The 19325-nt window shown below is 30.3% G+C and overlaps 5 protein-coding genes and 1 long non-coding RNA gene across 8 annotated transcripts; 3 read left to right on the top strand and 3 right to left on the bottom strand.

Moving 5' to 3' along the window:
• The first annotated feature begins 350 nt into the window (after window positions 1-350).
• Window positions 351-2149, top strand: mbf1 (multiprotein bridging factor 1). Its single transcript, XM_003692996.3, has 4 exons — window positions 351-820; window positions 903-954; window positions 1206-1366; window positions 1444-2149. Exons 1-4 carry the CDS (start codon window positions 746-748, stop codon window positions 1597-1599), a joined length of 444 nt encoding a protein of 147 aa, XP_003693044.1. The 5' UTR covers window positions 351-745; the 3' UTR covers window positions 1600-2149.
• On the bottom strand, window positions 2150-3490 carry Prosbeta6 (proteasome beta6 subunit). The gene is made up of 4 exons (XM_086909955.1): window positions 3167-3490; window positions 2826-3015; window positions 2476-2712; window positions 2150-2400 (listed from the first exon to the last, which is right to left on the bottom strand). Exons 1-4 carry the CDS (start codon window positions 3262-3264, stop codon window positions 2215-2217), a joined length of 711 nt encoding a protein of 236 aa, XP_086766081.1. The 5' UTR covers window positions 3265-3490; the 3' UTR covers window positions 2150-2214.
• A 936-nt stretch (window positions 3491-4426) lies between these two features.
• On the top strand, window positions 4427-7334 carry Gmd (GDP-mannose 4,6 dehydratase). 2 transcript variants are annotated; one of them, XM_031915980.2, is made up of 8 exons: window positions 4427-4459; window positions 4944-5167; window positions 5328-5570; window positions 5646-5838; window positions 5904-6136; window positions 6239-6454; window positions 6538-6606; window positions 6711-7334. In XM_031915980.2, the coding sequence occupies exons 3-8, from the start codon at window positions 5463-5465 to the stop codon at window positions 6771-6773; spliced, it is 882 nt and encodes a 293-aa protein (XP_031771840.1). In that variant the 5' UTR covers window positions 4427-4459; window positions 4944-5167; window positions 5328-5462; the 3' UTR covers window positions 6774-7334. The 2 variants fall into 2 exon arrangements, with proteins under 2 accessions (XP_031771840.1, XP_003693043.1); XM_003692995.4 differs by having other exon boundaries at window positions 4437-4459; window positions 4944-5181.
• On the bottom strand, window positions 7132-9147 carry LOC100866803 (forkhead box protein I1). Its single transcript, XM_003693108.4, has 2 exons — window positions 7813-9147; window positions 7132-7671 (listed from the first exon to the last, which is right to left on the bottom strand). The coding sequence occupies exons 1-2, from the start codon at window positions 8401-8403 to the stop codon at window positions 7471-7473; spliced, it is 792 nt and encodes a 263-aa protein (XP_003693156.1). The 5' UTR covers window positions 8404-9147; the 3' UTR covers window positions 7132-7470.
• A 2211-nt stretch (window positions 9148-11358) lies between these two features.
• LOC100866684 (retinoid-inducible serine carboxypeptidase) lies at window positions 11359-17502 on the bottom strand. 2 transcript variants are annotated; one of them, XM_012485734.2, is made up of 9 exons: window positions 17352-17502; window positions 13763-13992; window positions 12974-13204; window positions 12578-12688; window positions 12264-12492; window positions 12033-12182; window positions 11886-11963; window positions 11617-11771; window positions 11359-11537 (listed from the first exon to the last, which is right to left on the bottom strand). In XM_012485734.2, the coding sequence occupies exons 2-9, from the start codon at window positions 13925-13927 to the stop codon at window positions 11478-11480; spliced, it is 1179 nt and encodes a 392-aa protein (XP_012341188.2). In that variant the 5' UTR covers window positions 13928-13992; window positions 17352-17502; the 3' UTR covers window positions 11359-11477. The 2 variants fall into 2 exon arrangements, with proteins under 2 accessions (XP_012341188.2, XP_012341187.2); XM_012485733.3 differs by lacking the exon at window positions 17352-17502 and adding an exon at window positions 14889-15000.
• On the top strand, window positions 13765-16092 carry LOC147657331 (uncharacterized). The gene is made up of 2 exons (XR_015292528.1): window positions 13765-14140; window positions 15432-16092. It is a non-coding gene; the product is annotated as an uncharacterized LOC147657331 (long non-coding RNA).
• Window positions 17503-19325: the final 1823 nt, after the last annotated feature.

A 19325-nucleotide genomic window follows, 5' to 3' on the forward strand; every position in this document is an offset into this window, starting at 1 on the left:
CGATAATTTTATAAGAATTAAATGTAACTATATAATTAAATAAAATTAATATAGATAATTTTTAAGTAAAATTAATTAAAAAAAAATATTTTTGATGAATATTCTTTTTAAATAATTTATTATTATATTTTTACTGTAATGTATGAAAAAATAATATAAATATTTTAATAAAATTAACAATTATTCTTCTATTAAAAATTATTAAATACTTTTATTTATATTTATTTTCACTATAAGTAAATCTATATTATTTTTATTGCATAAAGAAGAAAATCAATGAATTTATATAATTCTATTAATATAATTATATGAATTTATAATTTGTTATTTATAATTTTAAATATATTTATAATTATTTAAATACCGCGGTCATTTGATTTACGCGCATTTCATGAATATAGAAAATTAATTGCGATTGTATATATAGTATATACTTTTAACAAAAAACAAATCAATGTATTGCAAAAATTAATATTTAACAAATTTTAAATAAATATTTATAATTACATAAATAAAATTAAACTATATATCTTGAAAAATATATTTGAAATAATTTGGGGAAAATTGGACAATCTGGATGTGGGTCGATTCTGAGACTGTACGTTAAATCATGCTTTTTGGAACGTATACAGAGAAGTTACTGGAAGATTCGGAACAAGTACGACAGAACAGTAGTTACCGCATATTACGTGTGCGTTGATAATATAATTTTTAATTTCTATCGGCGTATTCAACTTTTTTCAATATGTCAGACTGGGACACTACTCCTATTACTCTGCGAAAACGTCCCCCAAAAGCTTCAGTACTTAAATCGGAACAAGTAACTTTTATAAAAATATTTTGATCTATTTTATCTATAATAATTCTTACATATACTGTTGTGTAATTGTGTTTATTTACAGGCAGTGAATGCTGCACGTCGTCAAGGTTTCGTAGTCGAAACTCAAGCAAAATGTACGTAAACTTCATTAAGTTTGTTAAATTTACGTGATTCATTTTTTAATCTGTGATTGATTTCATGATTTTTGTTGGTTGAAGATATATTCATGTGTTTAAATATTATGAACGTAATATTATGATGCAATATGTGATATTATGAATTCTGTCAACTATTTACATCTTTTTTCGTAATACAACATAAAATTCACAAAATCAACAAATCATTTTTTGAAAATTATATAAAGATGATTTGTTCTTTATGCTAGGGGGTGGAGGAACAAATAAACAACACGTAGCAACTAAAAACACTGCTAAATTGGATAGAGAAACAGAAGAATTGAAGCATGATAAAATTCCACTTGATCTTGGTAAATTAATTCAACAAGGAAGACAAAGTAAAGGATTATCTCAAAAAGATCTTGCAACAGTATGTTATTTACTTACATAGCATAAATATTTATGTTATGTATATGTATATCATTTATATAATTATATTGTGTACAGAAAGTGAATGAAAAAGCACAAGTTATCAATGACTATGAAGCAGGTCGTGGAATACCAAATCAAATGGTGATTGGCAAAATTGAACGAGTGTTGGGAATAAAATTACGTGGCAAAGATCGTGGTAAACCATTATCAACTCCTGGGAATAAAAAGTGAATTTTGTGAAGAAGAATCTGTACTTCATACCTTCATATATTGTTCCCTACACAGAACTGCAAGAAAAATTGTAGGATTGAGAACAATTCTCATACTCTTCAACTTTCGTTATTTTATTATATTCTTTAAAATAAAATGTTATTTTATTAAATATATTATTGTTTATTATAAAGTAAATTGTTATAGTATGTCTTCATGTATAAAATACAAGAAGCACACTCTTATTTAATTTTAAATGTTATGTGTTCAGTTCTCACATTGCAGACATTAATTTATAGATTAATTTATATACAATTTTGTTACATTTTTGAAATACATTTGATTATTATTATTGTGATATACATTTATGAATATATTTTAGAATTTGATTAATGTAGGCTAAATAAAATAGTATTAATGCAAATAGAAATAAAAGATTAATATGTGTATGCATATAAATCATTGGTTTGATAACATTTATACATACACATACACATTCATTTCAATGTATAATATGATAAGAATTATAATAGTTGTATATAAAAATAAAAAATTATTAAATAAATATTAATTATTTTTTAGTGTTAATTTTATTCATATAGAAATTCAATAGTACATTATTTTTATTCCATTTCATTAATCTTTTCTCAATGCAAAACTGAAATTTTGTATACCATCACTTGTTATAATTTTAATAAATATGGAATCACCAGTGTAAATATCTCTTTCTGCTGCTGATGTGAAAACATCTTTTATAATTGCAACAGCTCTCTCTTGAGTCAAAGGAACAGGTTCAACACCTTCTTGATTTTTATACCCAATCTAAACAGGTATATTACTTTAACAATAAATTACAATGAAATTTAATAAAATTTTTTAATAACACTTGTTTAATACCTGATTATCCAAGAGAGGCTGTAAAAGAGCTCCAGCAGAACCACCTGCTCTGTATTTTGTTATTTCACAGTGTCCGATGGGATCATAACTATAGACACAACCTTTACCATTTTCATCTAATCCACCAAGAATATTACTTACATAATAAGGGAAAAAACGTTTATAATATAACATTGTTGATAGCATTTGTGCAACTGCTGGTGTTGGCATTTCTTTTTGATGTTCATGCTCATACATCTGTTATATAAAACGAAGATCATAATATATAAAGTTATAATAAATATTTAATTTTAATAATCAAAAAAAAACTAATAAATTCTATCATCTAATATATTTTGAAATATTTTTACCTGCATTCGAGCAGATAAAATTCTAGTTAAAGTAAGTGTATCACACCAACAACCTGAACAACCCAAAACAGTTTTTGATGATAAAGGAAATAGTTTTTGTTGTTCACGCGTATAAATAGAAAAACCTGTACTGAGACGCGTGTCTGCTGCTATTACACAAAAATTATCTCCTGCAAGAGCTATGACACTCCTATAATTATAATATATATATATAAAATATATAAAAAAATAAAATTGTAATAAAATTTATAATAGATAATAAATGCACAATATTTAAGATATTTACAATAAAATATTTATATATTAATCTTAAAAAAATTTAGGTTATATTTAAAACTTACCCTCCATTATCAGCATAAGGATTGAAATTTCTCATTTTTGCACCTTCTGTCGCATAATCTGATAAAGATCTTCCTGGAATTTCACTTAAAAAAACCATTTTTAAAAATATTTTTTATTAAATAAATTTCAAACACTTCTCACACTGAATGACAATACACTTTGAAGTTAAAATGGCAAGCAAAACAGCATTATTTTCTTATATGAATGAGTTATATATATTCAATGATTGTCATAAGTCTGATTGGTTAATTTATATTTGGCTCTGCAAGAATACACCAATAATGAAAAATTTATTTTGCCATATATACGCAAATAAAATATTTATTCTAAAAGAAATAAAAATATTATTTACAATTATAATTTAAATTAAAGTAAAAAAAAAAAATAAAAATTATAGATAATTATTAAATTCAAATATAATAATTTTAAATTAAAAATATAATTGTTAAAATAAATCATAAATTAAATTATTTTTATCTTTCCTTTTTAATAAATTAATAATATAAAATAAGTATAAAATAATAACAAATTAAAATAATAAATTAAAATAAATAATTTAAAATTTTGAATTTCTATTAATATAATAATACTTTATTGAAACATAATATAAACATGAATTTTTAATAAACTTTCTATTTTATCTTATCTTATTTATCTAAATATATATATACAAGTATAATAAATAAAATTAAATTTTAGCCATAAAATATTTAGTATACGATATTTAATTATATTCATATATTTATTTTACAAATATATTACATATATATATAGATAAATATATATAGATTTATTTATGATAGTTTTTACATTTTTGAACATAAAATTATCGCTGCTTCATTTCTTTTTTAAATAAACTATTTGAGTAATATCATCTCATGGATGAACGTTGGAAGTTTTGATCTGTTAATAGAAATACATAAGAAGCAAAGAAGTATTTGTTACAAACAAGGATAATAGATGATGAAAGAGAAATAGAATAAGAACCATTAGTGCCATCTTTGAATGTTTCAAAAAAATATAAGGTTCTTACAGAAAATATTTTCTGTAAGAATCTCAAAAGATGGTACTGGTAGTCAATTCTTGACTATTGTCTATCTATTATATATCTTTCTCTATTATAAATAAGAATTGATTGTCAGGATCATCTTTTGAAAACTAAAAATATCTCTTTAAAAAATTATCTTTTTCAAAATAGAGATGTCATTGATAATCAATTCTTATTCACTATGTTCTCTATGATTTGCTCTTTTCATTTATATTTATATTTTATTTGTGATAGTTTGAAGATGGTGTTGATTATAATATTTTTATCGTATCTCTGTCTTTATTTTATTATTTATTTTCTTTATTTATATTTGTTTTTTATCTACGGAAGTCTAGAAAGATTTTCGAATATTTCATCGTTCATTTTATAATATGTTGCAAAATTTGGAAATTTTAATAGAAAAAAAAGAATAGTTTTATATGTTATATATATTTAAAATTTTTTTTATATATATTCTTATACTGTAATATTATATTATTATATTATTATATTGTTATATTACGTTATATATATATGCATATGTATATTTTTATATGTAGAAAACGAGAATCAAGGCAACAATTTTTGGAAAATATAATAACATATAATCTTTCTATTTATCTTAAATTTCTATATATGTTTAAATTACTATATTTTTAGAAATGATTAGATAAATTAATTTTTAAATTCTTAATATGCATTATATATGTATTTTAATATATGTTAAAATCATGATATTTATTTTATAGCGATGTTCTTAAATAGTTGAAAAACGGCGCCACCTAACTAGTAATAAAAGCGCTTCGGAAACTCGATGGCCAAGAAAGAAAATATTTTTTACACACGAATAAATTTAACGAATTATCTTATCAGTATTAAATATAGTTTGGAAGTGAAAATAATTTTTTATTTTTTGATAAATAGTGTATGAAAATGGCAACTGATAGTAGAAAACGCGTTGCATTAATTACTGGTATTACTGGACAAGTAAAGTTGACATTTCATGCTTTGTTGACATATTTACTTTATTGTATCAAATATTTAATTTTCAATATATATTATTGTTTTATATTGTATAAAGAAATCTTATTTTATTTCAACATAAAATAGACGACTAACATAATTTTTTTTAGGATGGTTCCTATTTAGCAGAATTTTTATTAGAAAAAGGATATGACGTACATGGTATAATTAGAAGAGCTAGCTCTTTTAATACTGCTCGAATTCAACACCTTTATGAGGATCCAAAATGTCATCGTCAAGGCAAAATGAAGCTGCATTATGGTGATATGACAGATTCCAGTAGTTTAATTAAAGTAATTAGTTCTGTACAACCAACAGAAATTTATAATCTTGCTGCTCAAAGTCATGTTATGGTAAATATCAAATTTTATAATTTTAAATGATATGCAAAAAACATTTTATATTAATAGATTATTATTTTTTATAAGGTAAGTTTTGAAGTAAGTGAGTATACTGCTGAAGTAGATGCAGTAGGAACAGTTAGATTATTAGATGCAATACGTACCTGTGGCCTTGAAAAATCTGTTAAATTTTACCATGCATCAACATCTGAACTTTATGGCAGGGTAACTCAAGTACCTCAAAATGAAAAAACTCCATTTTATCCTCGTTCACCATATGGTGATTATATGAAAATATTATTTTATAATTTTATAAATTTTAAATTAAACATATTAAAATTTCAGCTTGTGCAAAATTATATAGTTTTTGGATCGTAATAAATTATAGAGAAGCATATAATATGTTTGCTTGTAATGGTATTTTATTTAATCATGAAAGTCCTCGTAGAGGAGAGAATTTTGTTACAAGAAAAGTGACCAGATCTATAGCAAAGATACATCTTGGTTTACAAGACATTCTTGAATTAGGAAATTTAGATGCTAAACGAGATTGGGGACATGCAAAAGATTATGTTGAAGTAAAAATATATATTATTTGTATTATTTTTTATAATATTAAAAATAGAACTACTACTACTTACTAAATAGATATTCTGAGATTTGTATACTATATTTTACAGGCAATGTGGTTAATGTTGCAACAACCGACAGCAGATGATTATGTTATAGCAACAGGAGAGACACATAGTGTTAGAGAATTTGTGGAAGCAGCATTTCAATATGTAGGTCGTACCATTAAGTGGGAAGGTGAAGGAATAAATGAAATAGGACAGGATATACAAACAGGACAAGTATTAGTTAGAGTGAATCCTAAATATTTCCGTCCAACGGAAGTAGTAAATATTTATTGCATAATAACGATAATTATATTATTATAATATTATTAAAAATATGATAAATATTCATTTTATCTGTATAGGATGTACTTTTGGGTGATGCTACTAAAGCAAAAGAAAAAATTGGTTGGAAACCTACTATTACATTTGAGGTATTTATACATCAATTATTATTATTCTTTATCCTTATGCTTTAAAATATTTAATTACCAATTAAATGTTTTGTGTTTAATAAATAGAATTATACATGTTTTAGAATCTTGTAAAAGATATGATGGATGCTGATTTAGAATTAATGAGGAAAAATCCAAATGCTTAAAATCATTTTTAATATCAAAAATTAATTAATTAATTTTAAAAATACATTCTATGATGTCTCTGTGAGACAATAATATTTAAAAAATTGATTTGTTAGATTATAAGAAAATTCGAATAACAATTTATAATGTTATATATTCTTAAATTTGATACAAATAAGTTTTTTTTAAACTTTCTGATATATCCAAGTGCTAAGAAATAGTTTTATTTAATATTTGATCTATATGTATTAATATTAATGATATGTAATATATGTAATATATGATATGTGAATATTAAATGTTATTTAATTTTATTAGATATAATCTAATAAAATTGCATTTTAGAAATGTATGCATTCTAAAAATTATAGTTATGCATTTTTATTCGAAAATAATTTTATTTGCTGATGCACAAGATTATTAAAATAATTTACATATATAATGTCTTCCTTGTATACATGTTAATATATAATTTTGTACATAATGTACCATATTTTAAAATAATCGTTAAGTAATACTTTTAATCTTTGTACACAATATCCAATGTATAATTAAAAATATAAACACATTTTTATAATAAACAGTATTCATTTTATATTCTATACAAGTGTTTTCAATAATATGGTCTACACTTTTTGCTTCAGTACATTGATAGTACAAATTATAAAATATAATGATATTAATTATTCGTTTTAAAATCTAGTACAAAAAAATTATTTAAACTGGAGTTTTATTCGTAGATTTTCGCAAAATATTTTCGATTGTGAACATCATCGATTTTACACAATGTCCTTGAGCTTCAGTGTATATTATTTTACTATTTCGTGTATTCCCCTCAGCGTTCTTCGTATCAACTGTTTTATACTCTTGTTCATTTTTTTCTTTGCATTTCAAATTGGACAAAATTTCCGATGAAACCTAAAATATCAATAATGTAAAAAAATTTGGAAAAAAAAAATATTCCACATTTAAAATTTTTTATAGCATTTAGTTGGAATAAAATTAATTTTTTACTATCGAAGGAAAAAAAAAAGAAAAAAAAAATGATTTAACTTGTACCGAGACCATCGTGCGATCCTGTTCCATCTGTTTGTCCTGTATAAATCCTTTTTGTCTTCTCATTCTTCTTCTTCTATAATTGCCATGCTCAAACATTTCGCTCGCTGAAGGATCTAAAGTCCAATAACTCCCTTTTCCAGCCTGATCCTCAGCGTTATCGTTCCCAACCACCTTGTCTCTTGGTATCTTCACGAAGCAATCGTTCAAACTTAGGTTATGTCTTATACTATTTTGCCATCCTTGACGGTTTTCTCTATAATAAGGAAATCTGTCCATGATGAATCTATAAATGCCGGAAAGGGTTAATCTCTGTTTAGGCGAGGAATTAATAGCCATGGCTATTAGGGCAATGTACGAATACGGTGGTTTCTCGTAGCGTGGTTGTGGTTTGTATCTTATTATGGGAAGATCCCATGATAGGGGTATACTTCTCGGATTTATTATATCCGGTACCAAGCTATAATAATTTGGCAAAGGACACATCGTTGGGAACGCCTCTTCCGTGCTCCATAATTCGCAACCTCTGGATAAATCACAGCTGTAAATCTTCGATATGGAGAAAGGATGATTTTGATAGTTATTCGACTCCATCGGAAGATGGAATGATCGACACGCTCGATGATTTAACGCACTTTTTACCGATATCTTGTTCTTTAAGAAGAATTGATATTGGATTTTTTTTTTTTTTAATTTAATTTTCTGAAGTTTTATTATCTAATTTGACACAACTTCACTCTCTTTTACCATTCGTCCCTTTCTTACGTACATTAAAATTATTATTATCTTTCTTATTTATTATTATACGTAAAAAAGAAATGAAATCAGATTATAGATTTCTCCCCGAAAATTATCTCCGAGTTGAAGTTTATTTAATATACATATACAATTTCACTTTCTTCTTCCTCTCGTTTCATCGTATCCCCGCAAATTGTCCCCCATTGATCCTCGTTCCGGTATCCCCAACTTAAAATTGTAACACGATCGCGATTTCCACAATTTTCCAAATAAATAGTTTCATAATTTTCAATTAATTCGCCTCCCCAATGCGATTCTTCTTCAAAGATTGATCAAGCTTTTCAACAAAAAGATCCTCGCCAAAGAAAACCGAACTGTGCATTCTCTCTCAATACAATTCAACGATTATTTAGACCGCTTCACTTCCACGAACAATTAACGGTTTTCGTAAAACGATCCAAATCCACCAAAATCAATCTTCAATATAATTATAAAAATATATATGTACATATATGAATCTTATCTTGAACTGGCCCGAGTTGGTATCGCATCGAAGACTGATTCCAACTTCCGACCGGTTCAGATCAATCCTCTAACGAAGGGTGTTTAATTTGACGCGCGGAGGAGCACCATCCAGAGGATGGACCAGCTCCGCCCATCGCTTCTTCCTGGAGATACGTCGTTCGCGGGTTTCAAACGCGGGGGAGGTGTCGGTTACCTATCCGGGACCCGTGGCTACATGTTTTATTGCTGTTTACACATATGCTGTCCCAACACCCACGCCGGCAGTAAACGAGCCGATACGTAAACAAAGTTGCGGTAATTATACCGAAACCGTGCCGCTTCTTGGAACCGCTCTCGCCACCCTCTCTCCCACGAGCTCGACTTGTGACTTCTTGGGGGTAGGGGGGGGGGAGGAAGGAATATCCAATTTTCAACCACCCTCTTCTCACGAACTTTCGCGACTCCGCGTTTTTTCCTGTTGGAAAAAAAAAAGGGATAAATAAGAGAATTTCAAATATCTTTTACTCTTTTTAGTTTTGTTTCTATATATATATTTTTGTTAATGATTTTATTATTATCGGTTGGGTGTTGAAATAAAACGATGATATCGAGATTATCGATGCTATTCTGTTTTGTTATATTATATTCAACGTTCGTTTCTTTTTTTTTTTTTTCATAATCAAACAAATATCTATTACATCGAATCTTTTATTGCGTGTCTGACGTTTAAATTTTCTTTTCATTTTATTAGTTTTTTTTTTTTTTTTCATACGATAAAGAAAAATATGACGAGAAATAATCTTCTCTCCGTTGATTTTTAACGATCCATTAACTTAAAAATATTTCTTTCGATCGTGTTTTCGTGAAGAGGCGAAGCCACAGCTTGCGCGAGGATATACAGCAACCGTAACCGAAAATGGAGAGATCAGGAGAAGAAACGTGGTTATTTGTTTATTCACCGTTTCTGGTTCCGTCCTTCGGGCTTCGTTCCATTTTGAAATATTAAGGAACAAATCATCGGCGATCTGACGTCAGGAGGAAACCGGCGGATTATCGTGCGTTCAAAGCTTGGGGGCCGCCACCTTGGCTCGAGCGTGGCGGGAATCCCCGGTATGTTCTTCGAAAAACATCCAGAATTGTCTTGGTCGCGTTAATCCTGCGCCCCTGTTTTCCGTTCCTTAAATCATCCCGATGGTATAAGTAAAGAAAAACATTTATAGAAGCCGCAGAAGCAGATGGTAAAAATAATTTTCGAACGAGAGTCACAGTCAACTCGTGTCATCGTATCGACTCGAAATTGAATCGTTGAATCGTTTCTCGTTTCTCCTTCCATAAAATAAAAATCCTCTTTCCAAACTCTTTCCTCTTCAATGGGGAAAAAAAAAAAAAAAAGGAAATTCGTCCTTTTTTTTGAGATAAAACGTGAAAGGGGGGAAAGAAATAGGAGGAAATCGAGGGGAGAAGGTCGAAGGAGGAGAGCAGAGAAAGTAGTCCCTTTCCTCCTCTTGTTTTATTTACAGATTCGGGCAACCGCGGTTTCCCCTTCATTGGCGAAAAATGGCCCGCAGGCGGTCTTGTTTGCGGATCCGTTCCGTTTTACTGCCCGGTATCCGCTCGAATCTAAACAATCGTTCCTTATTGACAAAATCGGCGGGCGTCTGCGGGTTTAGCCGGTCTCGGATTGTTGCTACTGCGACGTTTTACGAGTGTGGGAAAATTCACAGCGCGAGCAGAACCTCCGCCTCGGGGCCCCGGCTCAATTGCAAAAAATAAACGAACCGCCCCTTTCGTGACGGCGAATTTTCTCGGAAATAACCGTTACCCGTCGTTAAAATGGACTCTGGAAACGAGTAGCGCTGGGATCGAGACGCTTCATTAATCCAATTTTTCCTCCTTTCCTTCCTTCTCCCTCTTTTTGGAGGTTTGGCAGATTATATTGTAACGTAAACGAGGAACAACGGATCGACGATGTTTGACGATCCAATTTTTTTGGATAGTATATTATTGAAATAATATAAACGAGAAACAACGTCGAATCGAATTTTTCTCTTCTTTCTTCCTTTTTGGACAGTATATATATATATATATATTATTGGAATATATGGGATGAGGAATAACATTGAATCGAGATTGAGGTTTTTTTCCCCCTTCCTTCTCTTCTTTCTTTCTTTCTTTCTTTTTTTTTTTTTTGGACAATGATATATGGATGAGGAACAATATCGATAACGTAATTCAATTTTTCGAGATTGGAAGATTTTTCAAGTCTTCTTAAGGCGAGAGAGAAATTGATCGACGAAGGAATAATACGTGATAAAAGTATAAATTTATGTATGTAGCTCTTCTCGCTTATTTATTTTACACGAATTTTAATTTATTCCTCAATTCCATTTCTTGCAAATGAGTCGTTTCATCACTTGTAACTCGATTTATTCTTCCGTGAGTTTTTGCAGTATCCTTGCCATTGCTGCTGGATTGTCCTTTGGTACCTATACGATGGAATAATTCTCATAAATAACACGATTTCTACAACCAATAATTGAAATTCAATTTATACGAGTTATTTACCATGTGACCGGCTCTGTTCACCCAGTACATGGCGAAATTGCCGTAAGATTTCTCATAACCTTCTATGATCTCCTGCACCACTAGGGGATATCTGGAGGCGTAGTGCCACAAATTTGCGTCTTTCCAATTCATCTTCTCAACCCATTTCAGAGTACCTACATCATGGATAATGAAAAAAAAGAAAAATAAATTAGATACCAAATTGAAAGAAATAATTTAATATAGACTAATATACTCAGGAAAATAAATAATAAATAAATAAAATATACCTGGAGTGTCGACGATGAGGTCCATGTGACCGGTGATTACCGCAACTTTTATATCAGTTTTGTCCAATAATTCCTCGACTGGAATAAATTAAAAATTAATCCTGTTTAAAAAAAAAAGCCCCGAATACAATTTACTTCGGTTAATACCTATATTGACCACAGGTTTCATGAAATCCTCTTGCAACTTCTCGAATACCAAATCGGATTGGTCGCCGTGGTTGACCGGAAGTTGCAAAGCTTTCTTCACGGGTCCGTTCATAAGCCTACTCAACGAGACTTCGTTGAACGTGGCGTATTCTGAAATATTCGAATAATAACAGAATGTTAGAAACTCCACTGTACAATGTATAATACACATTATGTACAATACAATTTTACCTCGGAGGAATGGTTTCGAACGGATCCTCGCCACGAGGGAACGCATTCCGCTGGCTTCCATTTTCGTTAAGATATTATAGAAATCGATGTTATCGGTAACTTCGTTGATCACCGCCTCCGCGTTGGACCACAGCATCGTGGCTACCCTCCAGCTCTTCGTTTCCACAGCATTCTTCGTCTTTTGAGCCGCTTCATCGATCTTCTTGTACCCCTCGGTGTCCACCATGCCCTGAGAGCGAAAACGTTTCTACTTGAAACTTGGTGAAAAAAAAAAATGGATCGCTTGAAAGAATTAAGGAGACGAACTGTCATACCGTGGAGAGTAGGAAGGGTGCCCAAGTCATGACGGAGTCAACCGGAGAGATCCAGGCGTCACCGAGGGCGACACCCTTCAACTTGCTCTTGATAGTTCCCCTTTGCTGCGCCTGCAGTTTAGAAAGTAAATAACCAGGAAAACGATACAAATTTCTAGATATCGACGAGCGTTTTTATTACCTCGAGTAATAGCGAGGTTGACACGTAAACAGTTTTACGATATATCGACACGAATGCGGGATGAAAGTTAACCCATTAACAAGTGTCGAAGTCGTGTAAGCGTTTTGATTTACAACCTTCTTAACGTTCGTTCGATTATCTCAAGAAATATGCCTCTTCGCGATCGTTTTTAAAATTTTACGGAGACAAAAAAAAAACAAAATCGTAAACATCACCTTGTACCATTGAAGAGCGAATTCCGCGCCCATTTTCCCTCCGTAAGATTCGGTCGTGATATACGTGGGCACGTCTTGGAATTGCGGTAACTCTTTCAGAAAACCTTTCATACATTCGACGAGATCGTGAGCAATCTCCGCGTTTGTTCTCGCGAATCCGCTCGACAACGTGGCATAACTGAACCCCGTACCAATTGGGTTGTCGATGAAGAGGACGTTGTAGTCTTTCACCTGCGAATTTTTTTTTTTTTTTTTAATATTTTTATCCGTAATATCCCACGATACGATGAAAAATATAATAATAAATTCTTCGATCGAAATTGAATCTAGAAAAAGAAAAATATTAAATCTTGGGATTAAATCAATTTAATTCTTAAATTCGGAACGATTTCGATCGTAATGTTAACATATTTGTCTCTCGAAATTTCTTCAAATACACGCGTATGGCTTTCGAAATTTAAAAAAATATAAAAATATACTCGTTAACTCTTAATTAATGGACTTTTCGATAATTAATTGAAACGTTCGATAAAAATTCGATTAAGAAGATTGATGACTTTCCAACGAACCAAATTGCGAAATCAAGTTGTTTTTTTTTTTTCTTCTTTTTATAACTTGTTACCCGAATCACTCGATATCTCAATCACAACGTTTATATTATTCCATTTATTTATATTATTCCAAATGGAAAAAGGGAAGAAGGGAGTGCGGTAATACGCATGCGCGTTTAGATATTAAATTATAGCAAAAGTTGGACAGTTGTTCGCGTGGAACAATCGCGCCCCCTACCCAGGAGAAGTTTCTCGGCTTCAAGTCGACGTCCAGAGGGCCAAGCTCCTCGAAGTTTCCGTACGAGGTGGACGATGCTCCCGGCCCACCTTGCAACCAGATAATCAACGGTTTCTCATAATAGGAGGACACATTAGCGGTGGTGTAGTAGAGCCACCAGAACATGTGCGAGGCGGATCGTACTTTCACGTATCCCCATTCCTGTTCTCCAGGACCGAATCCTTTCCTCGCTGTCGAATGGGAAAAAGGAGAAATAAATGGATAAAAATTTGAAGAAAGAATTATCTTGGCGAGAAATATTCGGCGAGAATGTTTCATCATAATTTATTCGATGTAAACTTTGCTCGAGTGTTACGATGGTGTTAATGGTTCGACCAGGTGGTTATTTCTAAAAGTGATTAATCATTCGCAGTGGTAATGATTGGAGGGGAAAAAATAAACAGGACCTATGTTACAATATATATATATATGAATTTTTATCGATGCTGAAAAATTCCTTGTTTATCTTTTCATTCTTCTCTTCTTTTTTTTTTTTTTCTCCCTCCTAGTAATTTCTTTCATCGGTATTGGCGATTGGAGAGTTAAAAGGAAGAAAAGATTCAAAGACAAAAGTAAACAGTTTGAAACGACGACGAGTTTCAACTCGTCGGATACTTAGGCATATTTGCCGAGATTTAGAATATGGCAGAGCAAATATATATATATTTTTCTGTAAAATGAGCGGTCTTAGGTGTTTCCAGTAGCATCGATCGATTGCGAAATTTTTTTTTTTTCTTTTTACTCATTATTCATATATATATATATACATACATAGATATATCACGTAAGAGATTCAAAAAAATTTGTTCTCCCCTCTTTATCAATCGAAGAGATTAAAATTCGAATTTAAAATATTCGGTATTTTAGGATTTAACGCGATGGGATTATATCAAAACGATAATGCTGAATAATACGATCGATAATTATTTGGAAAATAAACGATATAAAGGATAAGTTACTTCAAACTATTTATACTTTTTTCTATAATTGAAACGTAAAAGTTTAACTTTTCTAGCGTGATATTAATTAAAATTTGCGATGGATGGAAATTGAAACGAGTAATCGTGACAAAAGTTTAGTTAGTTACCAAATGCCCCAGAAGCGAAGCAAAGTGCAACGAGCACGAATATCGCAGGGAATCTCTTCATTGTTGTTGGCCGATTAACAGTCGTTCGATGACTATTGAAAATCAATCTGGGATAGATCTTATGGATCGCGTTATCTGTCGTTATAGCGCTCGATCGATTAGATATACCGATTAATTATTTCATTTCCAAGATCTCCCCATTTTTCGGTGACCCAATCGATTGCGACGAACAATGGAATCGCTCGAAGGATTGCGTGAAACGATTACAATCCCCTTCTCGGAATAGATAATAGACAACAAGGGATAAATAACATCTTTTGCCGTTATTTTATTTATTTCAATTCGAGTTTATATTTTCATGATTTTGAAAAATATTTAAAAAAGGAACGAATAAAACAGAAATACGAAAATTTAAATTAGAGATGTTTGAGTTTTTGAATAAACATCTTTTTAATATTTCGCTCGGTATTTCGACGATATATTTTTCGTGTTTCTTTCACGGTAAATGCTCTATTTTCATTGACAATCTTTTTTATTCCGCAGGAATGAAACCGACAAAGCGATTATAACAGCTGTATAAATAATTTGTGAAACTAAGTCGTCCGGTGGAAGGTCAAGTTTGAGGAGAGAATTTAAAAAAAAAAAAAAAAAAGAAAGAAAGAAAAGAAAACGAAAAAAAACTCGAAGAACTCGTCCGTTCCCCAGTTTCGATACCATTGATGTAACTTGTAACACTTGTATCTATGTATTGGAAGTGTGTAAAACAGGAATTTCGACTGGTTTGTATGTCAACATGTTCAAGAATATCAACCTAGACACGAAATCTTATGAGAACACGCCGTTGTAGTAAGGTATCGAATAATTCATTATCCGGTGTCCAAGATCTCGTACTATTTATGACATATTCTTTCTCTCTTCGAAAACACTACTTTCGATATTAATGGAAATTCTTGAAATTTCTCATTATATCGATATTATTCTGAAGTGAACATTAATAATATCCGCGATTATACATACGATAAAATATCAGTATTCCCATTTTTTTTTACATTTCTAATCCCGTGTTGTAATAAAATGCTGTGTAAAAAAAGAGAGAGAGAAAAAAAAGATTTCGTTTCACACCATATGCAAATCGAGTATAATAGTGAACGTAACATATATCATATCTTAATATAAATAAATTTAATAGATGGAATTCTTGAAATTTCTTATCGGTATCATTCTGAATGTTATTTTAATATCCCTGATTATATACGATAAAATATCAATATTCCCATTTTTTACTATATTTCTAATCCTACACTATAATAAAATAAAATCAACGAAAGAAATAAAAGAAATAAAATAAAAGAAGTTATATCAGTATTCCCATTTTTTGCTTATATTTCTTATCTTTTACTAACATGTAAACGGAAGAGGAGAGAAGAAAAGGAAGAGATTTCGTACAAAGATACACCATCGAGTATAGCGATGAACGTATATCGTGTCTCGATATGAATAAATTTAATATTAGATGGGATTTTTGAAATTTCTCATCGTATACAATAAAATATCGGTACTCCTATATTTTACTATATTTCTAATCCCGTGTAATAAAATCGAAAGGAGAGAAAGAAAAGAAAAAGATTTCGTACAAAGATACACAATATGTAAATCGTGTATAGCAGTGAACGTAACGTATGTCGTATCTTAATACGATAAATAAATTTAGTATTAAAATTAGTTATTTCGTCCCATAATTTGCATACGCTTTCGTCTTACAACCGGATCATCCGGGTTATATTATGTAAATTTGGGCGGGAAAACGATATTTGGGTATATATATATATATATATATAATAGTTGCGAAATGCACGTTTTCACTTTATCATAATATCTCGACGATATTTCCACGCGAGATATTGAAATTTATTCGAGTTACGAGTCATCGGGAAAGTGAACGAGGCTGAAGTACCGAGCGCATCAATTAACACATTCATAATATTCACGCATGAGTGAAATTTCATTTCCGTTTTCCTGCTTTTCAGATTTACTTTTTTTCCCCCACTTTTTATTCTCTCTTATCGTATAATTTGTATAACATAAAAAAGGGAAAGCATCAAAAGATAATGATATATACTGTACAACAAATTCTTAATATCTTAAATTATTATAACAGTCTTGACAGAGTTGATCGATATGACTCGATTATAATAAGTGAATATTTTTGTATGCAAAAGCGTGTAGAAACGTGGGCAATATCTGATGCAATTAACGATTATAATTTAAATATTTTCTACGAAAGGAAAAAAGTTTCAATAAGCGGAAATAGGTTCTCAAATTTAGAAAGAATAAACACCGAGCAAAATAAAAATGATGATAAGTCTTACTTCCGATGTAACGAGGATGAAGAAACAAAATTATAAAAGGATAATAAGTGACACGAAACCATCAAGTATATAATATACGGTTATTATTTCTTACCTATGACGGTTCTCTTTTTAATCCCTCTTGAAAAAAGTGAAATCGCGATTCACTTGGAAAGCGGTCCACAGAATTGTAGGTTATGCGAAATTTCGCAAAATTTCCCGAACACATCTCCTTCGATGTCTTTTAATGACATCAAACCTGTGACAAGGAAAATCGTAGTCGAGGATATAGCAAACACATTCGTTTCAACCTAATCGGTTGCAATTGAGATTTCTTTTTTTTCTTTTTCTTTTCTTTTAAATATTTACTCATCAGCGTACAACAACTTCGGTTGGAGGATACAAGATTTTTGAGGTTATACACGCGCATAGTCTATGTTTTACGACACGGATGACACGCTTGTAACGTATTACACAATTTTCTCCGTTACGAAGTCGAAGAAATGAGGCACGTCGTAGCTAATAAGAATCCTAGTCACGAATTGTATGACTAGGACCGTTTTGGAATGCAAGCTTCCTTTTTAAATTGTACACGACGATCATCTTGGGAGGTTTTCTACGTTTTGCTTACTATTTTATGTTATATTTTCTGTTTTTTTTTTTTTTTTTTTACAAATTTAATCATATTATTTGTGCTCGAATAAATATTGTATCTAATTTTTCAACTTCTTTATTAAATTCTGCATAAATTTTTCGATCGAAATGTTAATTTAACAGCGTGACATATTTATTCGATGAGAAAATACGTGTATAAAAAAAGAAAGAAAATAGAGAAAATAAAATTTCTATCCATTATATTTCGTTTGATTCGAGCTCGAGGTTAGAAATATTGAGAAACATATATATATATATATATTTTTTTTTTTTCTTTTTTTTTTTTCTTGATCGCGGTTCAACGACGAATGCTCGAACGATGACGCCGTCACTTTCTCCCTCGTAACTATTTTTCACTTTCAACGTGCGTACGCGCTCGATGGGGAGCATTTCTCCGTTGTTAAGTATCAATTTACTCGAATTCGTGTTGGGGCAAATCGACAATCGTTAAAATCACGATTATGACCGATCCTCTTAAAGAGAAAATTACCAACACGGCAATTTTATCTTGCCTTAACTCTTCACGACGATCAAATTGTCATCGAGATAATAATAATTAATCTGCCCCAATTGAGTTTTCTCGATTCCATCATTTTTTAGATAATGAATTTTTTTTTTTTTCTTTAATTGGCCCGAAATTAAGATTTCTTTGTCGATTATCTGCGATGTTTTGTTATATAAAAGTTATACAGATTTTTATAAAAAAAATCATCTGACAAAGAAAAGATCGTTACATATATATTTAGCAATTATATTAGAGCAATCTTTTACTTTACACACACACAATATATATATATATATATAAATTTTTTTTGGCACGCGTTTAAACGTTAATTTAATTTCTTTCAACGGAAAGAAACCACTACATTTTGATAAAACGGTAGTTTTGCAATTACACATTAATTTTACGATTATATTAGCGTTTACTTAATAAATAATTAATCAAATATCTCATTATCCTATTCTATTATCCGAAGATAATAAATGTGATAGTAAATTGTCACTTGTCCACTTTTGATCGTTAATTTATTTGTCTAATTGCAAACTATTAAAAATTTCACCTTCGCTTTTAACCTTTCCTCCTTCCCCCCCCCCCCGTTGGGAGGAATGTCTTTCCTTTTTCTTTTTTTTTCATTCACTTTTTTTTTTTTTTACACGAATGACACTTGATTCGACACACCTTCGCGTCTTCCAAACAAACATCCCGTTTACAACTCTTTTCAACATCGTCAAATCTATACCAAATTCGAAAACGACGTTTATTCTTCGATAATTCGAATTGCTTCGTTATATAAGATCAAAGAAAAAAAAAAAAAATCAGAGAACAACGATCGAGGATGGTACGCGAGAAATGGCACGTAAAAATGAAGTACCTTGAATAAATCGCGGGTGTTACGCAAATTCTTCACTTCCGAATTGAAAGTAATTATCGTTA

The sequence above is a fragment of the Apis florea genome, unplaced genomic scaffold (assembly GCF_048593485.1).
Source record: "Apis florea isolate Af1SG1 unplaced genomic scaffold, ASM4859348v1 contig_3170_pilon, whole genome shotgun sequence".
In the NCBI taxonomy this organism is placed as follows: domain Eukaryota; kingdom Metazoa; phylum Arthropoda; class Insecta; order Hymenoptera; family Apidae; genus Apis; species Apis florea.